Source organism: Agelaius phoeniceus, chromosome 14 (genome assembly GCF_051311805.1).
Source record: "Agelaius phoeniceus isolate bAgePho1 chromosome 14, bAgePho1.hap1, whole genome shotgun sequence".
NCBI classification, from domain to species: Eukaryota; Metazoa; Chordata; class Aves; order Passeriformes; family Icteridae; genus Agelaius; species Agelaius phoeniceus.
Genome location: NC_135278.1, coordinates 20,439,629 through 20,454,866, shown reverse-complemented (window position 1 = coordinate 20,454,866; position 15,238 = coordinate 20,439,629). Strand labels below are relative to the sequence as shown.

At 49.9% G+C, this 15,238-nt stretch overlaps 1 protein-coding gene across 3 annotated transcripts in view; it reads right to left on the bottom strand.

Annotated features, from left to right (window-relative positions):
* The window catches only part of FGF13 (fibroblast growth factor 13), a 200,064-nt gene that overhangs the window by 25,854 nt on the left and 158,972 nt on the right, over positions 1 to 15,238 (bottom strand). For all 3 annotated transcript variants that reach the window (XM_054641343.2, XM_054641345.2, XM_054641344.2), the window contains one exon: positions 11,802 to 11,905. In XM_054641343.2, the coding sequence (XP_054497318.1) occupies positions 11,802 to 11,905 (104 nt within the window). The remainder of the gene's footprint in view (positions 1 to 11,801; positions 11,906 to 15,238) is intronic.

Here is a 15,238-nt window from a genome sequence, read left to right as displayed (position 1 = left end):
GCGTCCCCAGGACTGCCCAGGTGTCAGACACCACCAGAACGATGCTCAGGATGGCTGAGGCTCCCTGAGCTGCTGGAACCCTCCTGTGCTCACATCCAGCTGGAAAACAGCACTGGGGCAGGGGTGAAGCAAGAAGGGCTGAAGGGGGAACATGTCCTGAACAGAAACCCTCAGCATTTATATGGGAACTACCATTTTCATGGTAGGTTTTACTTACAAAGTGCCTGGATTTTGGGTTAAAAGCTACATGACCTGCAAAACCCCACCAACCTCTCTACCAGAGAGTCAAAGATGCCAACACATCAAAGATCAAACTGTTCTCTTGATAACGTGTGTGACCCTGCTGCAGGTACCACAGGGACAAGGTGGTGTGGGGGCACAGCCTGAGCACCTGCAAGGCCCAGGGAATTTCCCCTTCTAGGTTACCCAACATTAGTTTTGAGTTAGAGATGTTTGGACTTGGCCTTACAGTAGCAAATGGCTCCAGAGGCTTCAGCCTAATGACAACTTAATTTTACCAACGTTGCTTGAGTCAGTAAAAACCCTACAGATTGAATAATTGCTGTATCAAAAAGGAAAGGCCACAGCTATCACAAGTACCCACATTAACTCCAGTTGTTTCTTAAGAGAAGCAACTGTTGTTTAGAAGACTGTCAGAGGAAAAAGAAACTTGTCTTCTTTTACTGTCAGTGCTGTGATAACAAAATGAAGGGCTGCAAGTGCAGAGGGTTTGCTCTGGGTAGCAAATGAAGCTTCATCAGATGATTCATGGCCAAGCCAGGATGACTGTACTCATCCTCTCCCCTAAGAGCACAAAAGGAGGTGGGTTTCCTTAGTACAGATATTCCCAAGCCCCTGGCAGAGCAAGACTGCCTCCCTCCCAGCTGGAATTCCAGATCCTCAGGGTTCCTCATGGGGAAATGGCTGTGAGGCCCCTAAAGGCAGCCCTGGAGGACTTGGTGTAGAACTGGTGCACGAACAGGGCCTTTCTCTGCTTCAGAGCAGGGCTGCTCAGCAAGAGAAATCACCAGTGCCTCAAGGTGAGCAATGTTCTCTCCCTGCCATGGCTGCTGGACTTAATTTTGTGAAGAAAAGATTTTGTTTAGTTTTAAGAGCTCCAGGTTATTTATAGTAAATGCTTGCCCTTCCAGTACTGTTCCTACAAGTATAATTAAAAGAAATATAAACAGTGCATCACTTAGTACAGGTGTTTTCTGGCATCTCACAGATTAGAAATGCAAATTTGGGAAACAAATTAACTAATGTGGTAGAAATCAACAATCTGCATAAAGCTCCTCCAGGCCTTTCCTCCCACAGCTGCAATAATTTCCCCAAGAAGAAGCCCAAGGAAGTCTGTGCTGAGCTCTGCTGCCCGAGGTGCAAGCCCCAGGTCTCTGTCTCGAGAACACATCAAACCTGGGCTTCACACAGGGGCCACCAAAGCTTCCACTGAAGCCAAGGCTCCCAGAGCTGCTGAGTGCTGCTGGCACAGCCCCTGCCCAGGCCCAGGCGTGCAGAGCCGAGCCTGGCTGAGCTGAGCCTGCCTGAGCTGAGCCGAGCCTGAGCTGAGCTGAGCCTGGCTGAGCTGAGCCGAGCCTGCCTGAGCTGAGCCTGGCTGAGCTGAGCCTGCCTGAGCCGAGCCTGGCTGAGCTGAGCTGAGCCTGCCTGAGCTGAGCTGAGCCTGCCTGCAGAGCTGAGCCTGCCTGAGCTGAGCCTGCCTGAGCTGAGCCGAGCCTGAGCTGAGCTGAGCCTGGCTGAGCTGAGCCGAGCCTGCCTGAGCTGAGCTGAGCCTGCCTGAGCTGAGCCTGCCTGAGCTGAGCCGAGCCTGAGCTGAGCTGAGCCTGGCTGAGCTGAGCTGAGCCTGCCTGAGCTGAGCCTGCCTGAGCCGAGCCTGGCTGAGCTGAGCCTGCCTGAGCCGAGCCTGCCTGAGCCGAGCCTGCCTGAGCTGAGCCGAGCCTGCCTGAGCTGAGCCTGCCTGAGCTGAGCCTGCCTGAGCTGAGCCTGCCTGAGCCGAGCCTGCCTGCAGAGCTGAGCCTGCCTGAGCTGAGCCGAGCCTGCCTGAGCTGAGCCTGCCTGAGCTGAGCCTGCCTGAGCTGAGCCTGCCTGAGCTGAGCCTGCCTGAGCCGAGCCTGCCTGCAGAGCTGAGCCTGCCTGAGCCAAGCCTGGCTGCAGAGCTGAGCCTGCCTGAGCCGAGCCTGCCTGCAGAGCTGAGCCTGCCTGCAGAGCCGAGCCTGCCTGCAGAGCTGAGCCTGCCTGAGCCGAGCCTGCCTGAGCCAAGCCTGGCTGCAGAGCTGAGCCTGGCTGCAGCCTCTGCCCCACCTGCAGCACCAGGGATCCCTCAGAGCCACCAAGAAGTGCAGCTCCAAGGGAAAGCCAGCAGCACAAGGCATTTGAGGGGGCATTTTCTGTGAGCACAAGCACAGCTGGCTCTGCTGGGCTGTTCCACATCAGTCCAGCTCCTGCCTGGGGCCTGCAGCCAGAGAAGGCTCCAGCCAAGGGCTCAAGGCTGGCCCAGGACAGAACCACCCCTCTGGGCACCAGGGCTCTGCTCTCCTCGGGCTGCTCCAGGCCTTGGAGCCTGCTCCAGGCACTTTTTTAGTCATTAAGTTTTACAGCCCTCCCAAACGTTCTGTTCATTCTTTAATGACATAGAAATCTCATCTTGTAAATCAATGACCATCTTGTCCAGATCCTGAACATTTTACTCAGATAAATTAATTCTCCCTCTGGCTGCCAGTCAAAGAAACTGCATGAGTAAGAATTACATGAGAAAGGATTTGCAATATCAAGCCCATTAAACTCTTAGTTTATCAGGTGAAGGGAAGAGATCTGCACTTCAAACTGTGTCTATTTCACTTATTAGAATTTCTTATGGTTTTTGCTCTGTTTCAGATCATTCACTTATTTACTCTGAGCTTACTGTGCCTTCTGTCAGTGTCAATATGGCTCAGCTGGCAGCAGATGCTCTGCTAGCTCTGAGCACACTGGTGTGAAGCAACGAGAACAGAATGAGAATTGATGGGAACTTTTGCCTGAAACCTGAGCTGAAACCTTTGTATTTATGAAACTCTGCTTCTAATTCATGTACCAACTCCACCAGATATGCTCACTTTAAAAATACTGTATTCCAGTTTAGCTGGAGGACATGGGTACTGGCAGGGTGAGGAGCAGCCCACTCTTTGCAGCTCCCTAAACCCATTTTGTTAAAACAGGAGCTTCTGGAGCTGCCATTTGAGGAAACGTGCTCACAAATCTTCAGAGGTTTGCCCACTCACAGTCAGCTCAACTGCAACGTCCCACCAATAGCTGGGCTCAAGAGGAACAACTGCTATCTCATGACAGGATTTTTTAACATCTGAAAATGCTCTGGGGATGAGGATGGAGGGTCTAAATTGATCCCTTATTTCTGTGCATTCAAAGTAATCAGAGTAAGGAGAGGGGGAGACTGCTTGATAAAGCAGACAGCATCTTGTGCTGTGATTCTGAACCCAGCTCTCTGATTTTTAGATACCTCCTGAGGCTTTAAATAAACAGAACTGCACTTCACCAATTATCATGCCTGTTTTGCTTAGCTCCCCAGCGGATTCCATTTTAGAAGAACCATACTGCTCAATATGCAGAGCTGTTTGGAGAGAATTACAAAAATGAAAAACAATGTGATGGCACCTGTAGCATCAGCAGAATGTAAAATATGAAAGGCCTTATCAGTTCAACTATTCAGACCATCCCATTCACTGGTAAAAGCTATTATATAGGCATTATACCCAAAGACTCCCTAATCCATTTGTAATTTCAGATTCCTTTGTCAATCCTAGATTGCCTAATGAAAGCAGTTCAGCATAGAAATGCAAGCCTCTTAATACCATTCCTATTCAAGAGACTTTTTCCTTTCCCAGACCCTTTTTATATTTCCTATCCAGGAGTCCAACGGGTCTAACTCCAAGAACTACCTTATGGAAAAGTTAGTTTGTGAAACCAAGGCTTCAAGGGCATAATGGAAATATGACAACTTTTGCATTGTTCCTGAGTAGCTTTTGTGCCACACAGAAGATTTCTCCTGCTTTCCAGGACTCATAGAGGGGGCTCTGCTTCCAGCACACAGGACTCATGCCAAGAGGATGGCATTCAGACTGGGACTGAAGTGACAGAGTTTCCTTTGGAAACCTCCTCCAGTTGTGCTGCAGTTCTCAAAAGCAACCACAGAACTCTGGATCTTGGGCTTAAGGACTCCTTTTCCTCCCCACTGACTCCCCATCAGTATTTCTCAGTACTCTTTTCAAAAGAAGCCTTTTGGCTGACAATGTGAACTTTTATAGTCGAGCTGGGTTCTCAGTTTTTGCACCTCATCCCTTGCAATAGAAGTACTGCAAGGAAAAGATGCTTTTAGTAGGCTTGCTAAAGGATGTAAATGGCCAGGAGCAGTAAACATTTCTCTGGAGGCTGCCAAGTAGAACAGAAGTGAATTCAGCTCCTCTTAGCACTGCTGTAACTGCAGGGCAACACAAAGATAAAAAGACACAAAGAAGTGTTTAATAAATCTGCTCCCAATACCCCCACATGGCAGATCAGTTGCTGGTGACAGCCTGCATTGATGGACAGCAATTCTGGGGAGCTGGGCTGCCCTTTACCTACTCTTAGCACAGGAACTGCTGAATTTTGTTTGTCCTGGCACTGCTGAACAGCCAGAGCTCCGAGTGCTGTCCTGCAGCACAGGCACTCCCAGGAGCAGGCACACTTCCACCTCCCCAGGCAGCTTTTCCTGCAGCCATTCTCACCCTGATCCACCCTCACCACTTTCCCATCCACCTGGGTCCAGGCTGAACACTCTGGGGCATTTCTCTGGGAGCAGCACAGCCTCCTGAGGAGCAGCCCCCAGCCCCACCATCAGCAGGACGCAGCAGCAGCAGCCCTGAGCAGCCAGGGCAGCCCATCCTCAGCTCCCTGGATAACTGCAGGTGTTCCTGGGAGAGCAGGGAAGGGATCCTGCCTCCCTCTCCCCCTGTCCTGGCCCATCCTGGGTGAGCACTGCAGGTGCAAAGGGATCCTGCCTCCCTCTCCAACTGTCCTGGCCCATCCTGGGTGGGCACTGCAGGTGCAAAGGGATCCTGCCTCCCTCTCCCCCTGCCCTGGCCCATCCTGGGTGAGCACTGCAGGTGCAAAGGGATCCTGCCTCCCTCTCCCCCTGCCCTGGTCCATGTTGGGTGGGCACTGCAGGTGCAAAGGGATCCTGCCTCCCTCTCCCCCTGCCCTGGTCCATCCTGGGTGGGCACTGCAGGTGCAAAGGGATCCTGCCTCTCTCTGCCCCTGCCCTGGCCCATCCTAGGTGGGCACTGCAGGTGCAAAGGGATCCTGCCTCCCTCTCCACCTGTCCTGGTCCCTGCTGGGTGAGCACTGCAGGTACAAAGGGATCCTGCCTCTCTCTCCACCTGTCCTGGCCCATCCTGGGTGGGCACTGCAGGTGCTTCCAAGCCAAACAGAACACCATGGTACCTCACAGCCTTTCCTTTTAAGAATTGACCTCCCTGGAGCTGGGAGCCCCACAGGTGATGGGAGCCCATGGCCAGCAGCTCCCAGCTAACAAGGAGCTGTGTGGAGAACACTTCTGTGAGTTGAACAGACGTGCTGAGCCTGCCACTGCAGTGCCATCCTGGGCTAGCTCCTACTCTAGTGCTGAGTTTGTTTTCCAGTGCCAGCCCACTCCTGTTGGTTTGGGGAGCCCTGGGAGCCCGTCTGACTGCTGCACCCTGCTTAGATGCTCACCCTCACACAGGCTGAGCCATCGGCAGCTCCAGGCAGGGGCTCTGCTGAGTCACTGTGACAAGAGCTGCTCATTAGCTCAGCCTGCAGCACCAGAGGGAGGGGAAGCCCTTCTGGGCTTCCCAGAGCAGGCAGACAGCTTTTTAGAAGGAAAGGCAGGTGCAGCAAAGAAGGTTTTGTAATGGTATTTTCTTTTAATTAAGTCACATTCTAAAGAAACAGAGTCAGTGTGGCACGTGATCTTGCTTCTGAACTTGAAGACACAGACCAGGAAAAATAATCAACACCTCCAAAATCCACATAAATTCTAGCATACATATTTTCCCAGTGAACTGAGCCCAGCTCTACAAGAAGCAGGCTCACATGCCTGGTGTGCATGGACCTCTACACCCACAGGTACCTACGCTGCTGGTCCTGAGGGGCAGCCCCTACCCCACACTGAGGAGAGAAAAGCAGCACTTTTCTCCTTGGCTCTGCTGAATCCCAGCCAGGTGAGCTGTCCTTTGGTGATCTGAGCACACAGATCCAGTGGATCCAGGAGCTGCAGCTCCAGCCCTTACCTGCTCACCACTCTGCCTGCCAACCTGCTTTGCAGTGGGACACTGAGGGCTGGGAGTGGCCTGGGAGCCCTGGCACTCAGGATTCCTTGTTTGCTGGTCCAGGGCCAAAACCCCTTGTTCAAAGTGATCAGTGTGTGATCCAAGGTGTGAAGCTCTCAGACTCGAGTCCAACTCCAAATTCTGCCAAGGCTTTTTTTTGTCATCATGGCAGATTTGTGTCACTGTGACCCCAGTGAGCAGTGCACTGGACTCTCTGCTGGGGAAGCATTGCCCAGGGTGCCAGGATCAGGGCAGAGCACAGCCCTGGAGCACCCCTGCCATGCCTGGGCTCCTCAGGCAGCCTCAGCTCCATCACCTGCAGCCAGGGCTGAGGCACAGCAGCACCTCGGGGGTTTCAGATGCCTGGGGGATGACTGGTACAGAGAAGCAGCATAATAGCTTCAAGACCTGCAGCTTGCTGAATCTCCTAATAATTCTCCCGTGGGAGGACTGTGCCATCTGCACTTCCCTGCTGCAGACAGGCAGTCTGTCCCCAGAAATCTGGGCTCGCACTGGTGCCACAGGGACAGGCACCTGAAGGAACAGCACCATCCCTCCAGCCCACATCACTGACACCAGCACAGCTCTCCTCCCGCTGCAGGGAGCCTCTGCCTCCCCAGGAGTGTCCCACACCTCAGAGCAGGGCCAGACAGGCTGGGGGGGCTCAGCCTGGGGCCCCAGGTCCCTTCAGCAGCTGGAAGACATCTGTGAGCAGCACTCCAGCTGCACTGCAGGCAGTTCAGCTCACAGCCACCCCAAAACCTGCCAGGCGCACACCCTGTGTGGAGGCTGAGGCTGGGCAGGAGCACCAGCAGCCTGTGGTGCCCCAGTGGGACCCAGCAGGCTGCCCTGTGCAGGCAGCAGCCAGCCCCAAGCTGCAGCCCTGCTGCACCACTGAAGCCAAGCGTGCAGCACCTGCAGCAGGGCCTGTGGCTGGGGCTCAGAGAGCATCCATCAGCTCAGCTGCTCCTGCAGTGCCTGGGCACCCCCTCAGGGCAGCCTCCTGTGCCTGTGCCCATGCTGGGGGGCAGAGCAGCAGGCAGGGCTGGCAGCACAGCAGGGACAGAGCACCCTCTGAGCTGGGAGTGTCCTGAGCACTGCCCAGCACAGGGCAAGGGGCTGCCAGGGACAGGAAACATGGATCTGCACCTCACACCCTGGCACTGGAGAGAATCAACTGCATTCAGGTGTAGTCTGCATTCCTGGTAAAAAATGATTTATACTGACATGCAAATTTAACCAGATGAAGCTTTTGATTATTTCCGCTATGTCTTGGTTTGTGCTATTTCCCTGAGGTGGAAAAATGCTCTTTGCCAGTAATTCATTATAAATGCCCCAGCCATTCCCATTAGCTACAGCAGGTCTCCACTGCACTGCTCAGTATTAAAATATGCACCAACTTCTCTTCTCTCCAACTCACCAAAACCAATTTTTGAATCACTCAGAGAATTTAATCACATTTCAGTCCTCTTGGCTATCATCAACATGCACGCTTCACACAATATTTACTTTCAGTGCAGGTACCAAACGTAGATATGACAGTTTACTTTACATACAGAGGACAGTGGTAGCTGAATGCTCTCTCAGGGTAAATTGTACACACAGCTCTGCCCAGGGTTTTATACCCAGGTGCTCCCTAAACCCCTGCTAGCTCTGCACCAAGTGACACCAGACCAGAAATGGCAAAAGGAAGCCACATCCAGCAGCAATATTAAATCCAAAGCACTCATCCCAGAGTAGTTAGCAAAGGCACATAAACACCTCCTCCTAGCAGCTGAGTGCCCTGAACTGCCCACAGCTGGGCTGGAGGGCTGGATGAGGCATGGGCAGACTTGTCCCTGGCACACATGGCCAGGGCACAGGACTCCCTCAGGTAAGGGCACCCCAGCCTGGGAGGAGCTGGGAGGAACTGCCCATGGCACTGGGAAACGAAATGCTTTGGTTAAACACAGGAACCCAGAGCAACACAAGAGGAAAATGAACCCTCTTTCCAAGCTGAGCTGCACAGCTCTGAGACTGGCCAGAACTGTGCAATGAGCAGCACACTTTTAATTATACTGTTTCTGTACCCAGGAGAAACACGCACAAAATCACCTGTGTCAAAATGTTCTATAGGAAAAAAAATCATTGACAGTCACTACATGGTTTGGAAAACTCTACCATGGTTTGAAAAACTCTGCCATGATGGCTCATGGAAAATGCATGGCTGGAGGCTCACAGGCTGTTTTTAAACTCGGAGTATTTTGGGCTGTTTCAGCCTCTGCAGAACACCCAATTCCCTGCACCTCCACCCGCCCTCCCCTGGAGGAGCCTCACCCACTGCTGCTCTGCATCACTGGGAGCCTCCTCTGCCACACCACCACCCCTTGGTGAGAGAGCAGCAGCTCCAGCTCTGCCTGTCTGCCAAACAGAGCCTTCCAATGCTCAGGACAAGGAAACAACACACACGTTCACAGCATATGAAACCTGAAAAACTCAAGTGGGGCATACATGGCGGTCATGTGAAAGATGTGGTCGTTCATAGAAAGAAAAGTAAGATGAAATGAAAGCCACCCTAAACCACAAGATGATTCATGGTGTGGTTACGTAAGACAGCAGGCCAGAACACCGTTTCACTCATCTTGCAGCAGCACCACGCTGGTGTGAGGGATGAATCAAATGCTGTATTTGCACAGGGAGAGGATGCTCAAGCACCAGGACTGTGCCTCCAAATAGCTCCTAACAAGGTCCCTCCAAATACAGCTCCCAGGGTGGGTTCAGCTTGGGAGGAGTAGTCACACAACAGCCATGGACTTTGGAGGACACTGGCTTCAGGAAAGAAACCATTTCAGATGGGGATTCTGTGATCTGGAGATGTGACATGGTCACCTCCCTTCCCTGCAGGCCAGGCCTTCCATGTGCCCTACAACACATGCAAAGAACTGCATATTTGGTTTCACAGTTTATCTTTCTTTTGCTGAGCTGAATTGCTGCCTTGTCCCCAAGGAGCTTTTATCATTACCCTACAGATCCTCCTTCTGCTCTAACTGACAGATGCTGCAAACTCTCCATAAACTCTGGCAGCCAACTCCAGATACCTGTTCTCTGCAGATTTGTGATACAGCACTGATCCCCCCTGGAGAAGATTCACCTCCTTGCCCAGCACAGCCACGGGCTGAGGCAAACCACAGTGCAGGGTGCCTCTGAGGGCAGGCCAGACACCTGGGTGCCCTCTGCACAGACACCAGGCTCACAACACAACCAAAACCAGGTGACCATGTGGAGACCACAGGGACCTCTCTCCTTATTAAACTGCTTCACCAATGCCAATTTCATTTCTCTCTGGAAATGGTGCAACTCTCTGCTATAGCTACCTACAGTTGAAGTGTCCTTCTATTTCCCCTGTTCTCCTGCTTCAGGAACTTGACAGTGTTTTGTGGGGCTTTTGCACTTGATCAATCCCATGTTGCCATCTGTCTGCTCCTGACAAATCCCATTCAGGAACACATCCCTGCAGGGGCTTTGAAACCTCAGGATGTGTAGATGGATGTCACTTACTTGAGCTGATCTGTTCCCCAGGCTCCCTGGTGGCTTTCCTTGAACAGGTGAGTGTTCAGCTGCTATAAATCAGCTGAGCTCTCCTGGGACTCATTTATATCAACCAAGAATACAGCCCAAAATACAGAGTTCATTTCCCATGCATCAGACTGTCAGACTGCATCCCTTGCTGAAAGGACCATTATCAGCAAAAGAAATGCTAGAAACACTTGAAAAATAGTGCTGGAACTGGATTTCTGGCAGCCTGAAGCAGGGGCAGATGCTCCTCACCAGCCTTGTCCATTCCCTGGGCTCATTGAGAGGGACAAGAGCTGCTTTTTCCCCCTGAGAGTTTCTTGTGACTATTGCAAAGAACATAACAACCAAACCAGAAGGCAGCAGGGGATAAACCCGGCATTATTGAGAACTTGGGTGACAATTTCCCTTAGAAAAGTAGATCAAAATTAAGTGGCCACCTGTCTTTGTAACAGTACGAATTGGGGAAACCACACAACAAAATTCTGTTTAAAGCCTTGCCAAACCCATCAAGTTCAAGAAGATTAAAAAATAAGTGTAAGAAAATATAGTTGTCTAATAAGGAAACAAAAAAGACCACTGTCACTAAGGGGGAAACAGAGAGATGTCACCAGTTAATTTTGCAATGACATAAACTATGCAATTCAACGATATTAAAGGATTCAAGGAAGACATGATTCAAAGGAACATCACCACATGAAGAACTACCCTTAATAAATGAAAGGAATAAAGATCACAACCAAAGTGAATCTCAGAGCTCTGCCTAAGATGCATATCAAGCTAAAAGTTGCACTTCATGGAAATCAGAGCCACATTCTGCCCCTTCTCCTCCCAGCAGGGGAGCTGGAAGTGATGCTCATCATCTCAGAGGTGCCTGTGGGCTCAGGGCCGTGTGTCAAAGGCAGGGACTGCACTGCAGGGTAAATCCCCTGCCCAGACAGAGGTGGTTTCTGCAGGACAGCACAAACACCACCAGCAAGCAGAGATTTCTGCCCTGAGAGCACAAACCCAGCGCTCTCTGGAATGTTCCTTTGTCCCTGCACTGCCAGGCCTGAGCTGCTCGTGCTCTGGCAGAAAGAGAAAAAATATGCAAAGCTGCCCCTGCTCCCAGCTGTCAGGACTGCAAAATAAATGAGAGATTTGAATAAGTTTGCTTAATTTTTATCAGGATTAAGGGAATCTTTTATAGAAGAGAATAATTTGTAGTAGATAATAGAATACATTTTCCTCTATTTTCCTCCTTGGGAAAAATCTATTAAATCTGTATAATTAAAACTCCTGAAGATAGTTCAGCTAAATGTTTTTAATTGAAAAGTGGTCTATTTAATTTTTTTTTAAATAAAAACACTGTCTGCTCTCGTGAGAAACGTCACTGAAAATTATTAACGGACATTCTTCATCAAAACTACTAATAAAGCTGTTCTTTACTCACTCACCTACCTAAAGCCATAAAATTTCTATTTGAAAATCCTGGCTAAACCAAAAAAATCTAATTCCTTTCTTTAACTCCTTTTACTCAGAGACAGATGCCATAGGAAGACACAAACCATGCTGAGGCACGTGGTGGACACACCGAGTTGTCCCTTGCCCTCAGGGCCCCACTGGGGCCAGCCCAGTCGCTCCACAGGGACCAAGAGAGAGGATCCTTTCTGTTGGGGGTTGTGGGGCTTTTTATGTTTCACAATTCAGGATTATTCAAAGGCACCACAGTGTGATTCCATACATCCCTAGGTGCTCCTGATGGAACAGATTCATAAACCAGAGGCAGACTACCACCACCACACTGATTCTGCTCCAAGCTCTCATTTATAGGTTATTAGCAGATCCCTTGCAACAGTAAGTTATTCATTTACCACAATTCCACAGAGAACAGAATTAAAAACGTGTACTTACTGATGTATATAGGTATCCTTCACTGTTCATTGCCAGATATAATTTTGTTTGAACCCCCTGAATCGCCACCACTCGTAAACCCACAGGTATGAGGTTAAACAAAGCTAGGAGAGAAAGGAGATGGAGACCAAAATTAATTCTTTGAGTATGCAGATCAGATAGAAAATAAAACCAGAATTACCAGAACCAAGTAAAAATCTCTATTCATGTGTGTATTAATTTCTGTGGGTGCTACAGAGCAATATTTCTACCACCAAGTCCTTTGACAGCAACTTCCACCAAGAGCTCAGGAATGATCTGAGGGATCAGTGCCTCTCCCTCCTTCTGGAGATGGAATTGCTGACAGCCATCAGGACCTACCTGCCTGGTGAGCAGAGCCCAGGCTCTGCCGAGTGCACTTCAACACTGTTTGGGTTTTGTTAGGGTGCTTTTCTTGTGCCATTAAGTGCAAGAAGGAATCCAGAGGCAAACAAACAAAAAAATTTTCAAGACAATCAGAACTTGTTTTCAAAGTCAGTAAACATTTTGACCAAAAGGAAGGAAGAAGATGAAATTCAGAAAAGTTGAAAACCATCATTAGCATCTCAAAATGTTTCCACTTATAACTCATTGGGGTTTAATTTTTCCTCTTTTTTAGAGGAGAATGGGTTTGAAAAAACAGAGTTAAATAACTTCAAAATGAAATGAAAGGGCAGCATATTCTTTAGATCAACCCCTAAATCTGTGCTTTCAAAATTGAGCTGCTTTGAATGTTCTGCTTGCATTTCTGCTTGTACACATGCTAATAGTGGCAGTATTTATAAGCACAGAAACAACTCTTCAAAAAATGAAGATTCCGGTTTGCAAAGTGGCAAAGAAAAAAAAAGAAAAATAAAGGAAAAAAGCAAAGCTCTGCCATAGCTTGGATTCATGGATATGTTAAAATTGAACACAAGAAATAATGAGTTGAATACAGTACTCTGTGTTCAATATGTAGGATTAAAAATAAAGGGGAGTTAAAAAAATTATCATAACCCAAAGCATCTCCTGCCACTCTGAGGCAGAAATGCAGAGATAGGATAAAGTGATGCCAAACTACTTCCCATTTCAGGTGATTTATTACTTGGCTGAAAAACTCTGGTCTGCTTCAGGCTGAAGTTTGATATTTATGGTCACTGTCCAAAGCCAATTTAAAACCAAATTATGAATTTGAAATATTTTTATTATTTTCAAAATTATGGCTAAGAATTATGATCCATTATAATTTTTTTCCAGCCTGAAAACTCCCAAATTGTCATACTTCAGTAAAAAAAAAAAATCCAGCTTGACAGCATTTAACACAGGTCCTAAATTCTGTGTTTGGGGACACCAAGAGCTCATCGAGTGCCCTGAGGTCAGGGCACCTTTGAGCACTGCACTTCCTACAATGGTCAAGCATAGCAGTAAAGGTGGAATATCCAGAACTAACAAATAAATGCAGGGTGTCATAAAACCTGTGACTTTCTTCCCCTTTCATAGCCACGTGTGTACAGATACAAACCTCACATGCAGACCCTCCTCACGCTCAAAATCAACACCCAGCACTTTCCCTTCACTCAGAGAAAATCCTCCAGTTCTGCGCAGCTTTTGGCAAAAGAAACTTAGATTTTCAGTAAGGGAAAAGGATTTTTCATTCATTCTATCAAATGCTTGAGTTTACTGGGGGGAGAAAATATTGCCTTAGACATGAGTCCTTTGCAGTTCAGCCCCAAAAAGCAGCAGCTGGTCTCTGAGGAGGCTGGAGAGGAGGATTCAAAGCTCAGCACCCAGGCAGAACCTGCAGGTCTCTTTTGGAAGGTGATTTCTCAATGGCACGTTTACAAGTAGGGCAGGTGTTGGGGTTTTCCAGCACCAGGGTCTGAGTATGGGCTCCACTGCAAACAGTGCTGCAGAGCTGTCAGCAAGAGCTGAGGAGAGGGCAGAGATGGGCCAGCAGGGACAGAGGTGCCACCAAGATGGGACAGCGGGGACAGAGGTGCCATGGGCCACAGAGATGGGACAGCAGGGACAGAGGTGCCACCAAGATGGGACAGCGGGGACAGAGGTGCCATGGGCCACAGAGATGGGACAGCAGGGACAGAGGTGCCATGGGCCACTGGGAAGGGCTGTATGAGGAATTCCTGGCTGTGCTTCGCTGGCCAGTGGCAGAGCCAAGGCTGAGCCCTCCTGTCTGAGTGGGCTGGCACCTGAGCCACGGGTGGGTGCTCTGCCATGGCACCTGAGCCACGGGTGGGTGCTCTGCCATGGCACCTGAGCCATGGGTGGGTGCTGTGGCACCTGAGTCACGGGCTCTGGCACCTGAGCCGTGGGTGCTCTGGCACCTGAGCCATGGGTGGGTGCTCGGCTGCTGCTCCCAGCACTGGACACATTTCCCTAGCAGACACATCCAGGCTCAGTTTTGAGGCAGGACAAGGGTGAGGCAACTGGAAGCTGGTTCACAGCCCAGTGAGATGAGCAGTGGCTGTGGCACAGACTGCTGGCATTTGGGAAGGGGCTGTGAGGAACTGGCCCTGTAGGAGCAGTTCCACTCTGCCCTGTGCGAGCACCACCACACGTCCTGCCCCAGCTGCTGCCTCCAAGGACAGGGGTGCTGGCACTGCACCAAAAATGGGACTGTCCCTCTCAGCAGCAGCTGTTAGTGCCCTGTGCCTGTCCCTGAGCAGCAGCACGCCCAGCTCTGGCTCCTGGGGCAGTGAGTGACCTGTCCCCAGCTGTGACCCCTGCCAGGACCCACAGCAGAGGCACAGAGAGCATCCCTGCAAGTCCCCAGAGGCACAGCAGGATGGAGGGGTTACCTCACTTCTAGGGGATGCCCCTCATGTGGACAGAAATGACAGAAGAGGTGGCAAAGAAGTGACAGCAAAATTAATTGCTTCCTATTGTGATCAGCTGGTGTCAGCACAAAATAATCCAAAGCAATTTGCATCCTACTCTCTCCCTTCTACATTTGCATTGTTTTAAATAAGGACATAAGGATAAGGATATCCTCCTAATGAACAGCTAAGCAATGCCTAAGGGAGAGATGATCTTTGCCAAGGTCTCTGTGCAGTACGAGCTGACAGAGAAATGAAGCTGCACAGGAGAGGCAGCAGGCCACAGCTGGATTTATGAACGTAAACATTTCTCTGAGGTCTGCCAGGCTTGGCTTGGCCATCTGCACCTTCATACACTTTCTGCAGGGCATTGTTTCCTACATTGCCTTATTTCACCAGTCTTGAAATCTTTTTGTCTAGCTGTGTGAGATCCTTAAGCATTTTTCACACACCAAATCAATGCTCGTCATCTTCTCCCATTTTCTATTAATCCACAAAGTTGTAAAAAAACCCAGTCAAAACCAGCAAGTAAAAATGTCCAGAGCTTTTTCACAGAAAACCTGAGGGAAAGCTGGTTGAAAGTTGATGGTACAATTTATAAGTGGT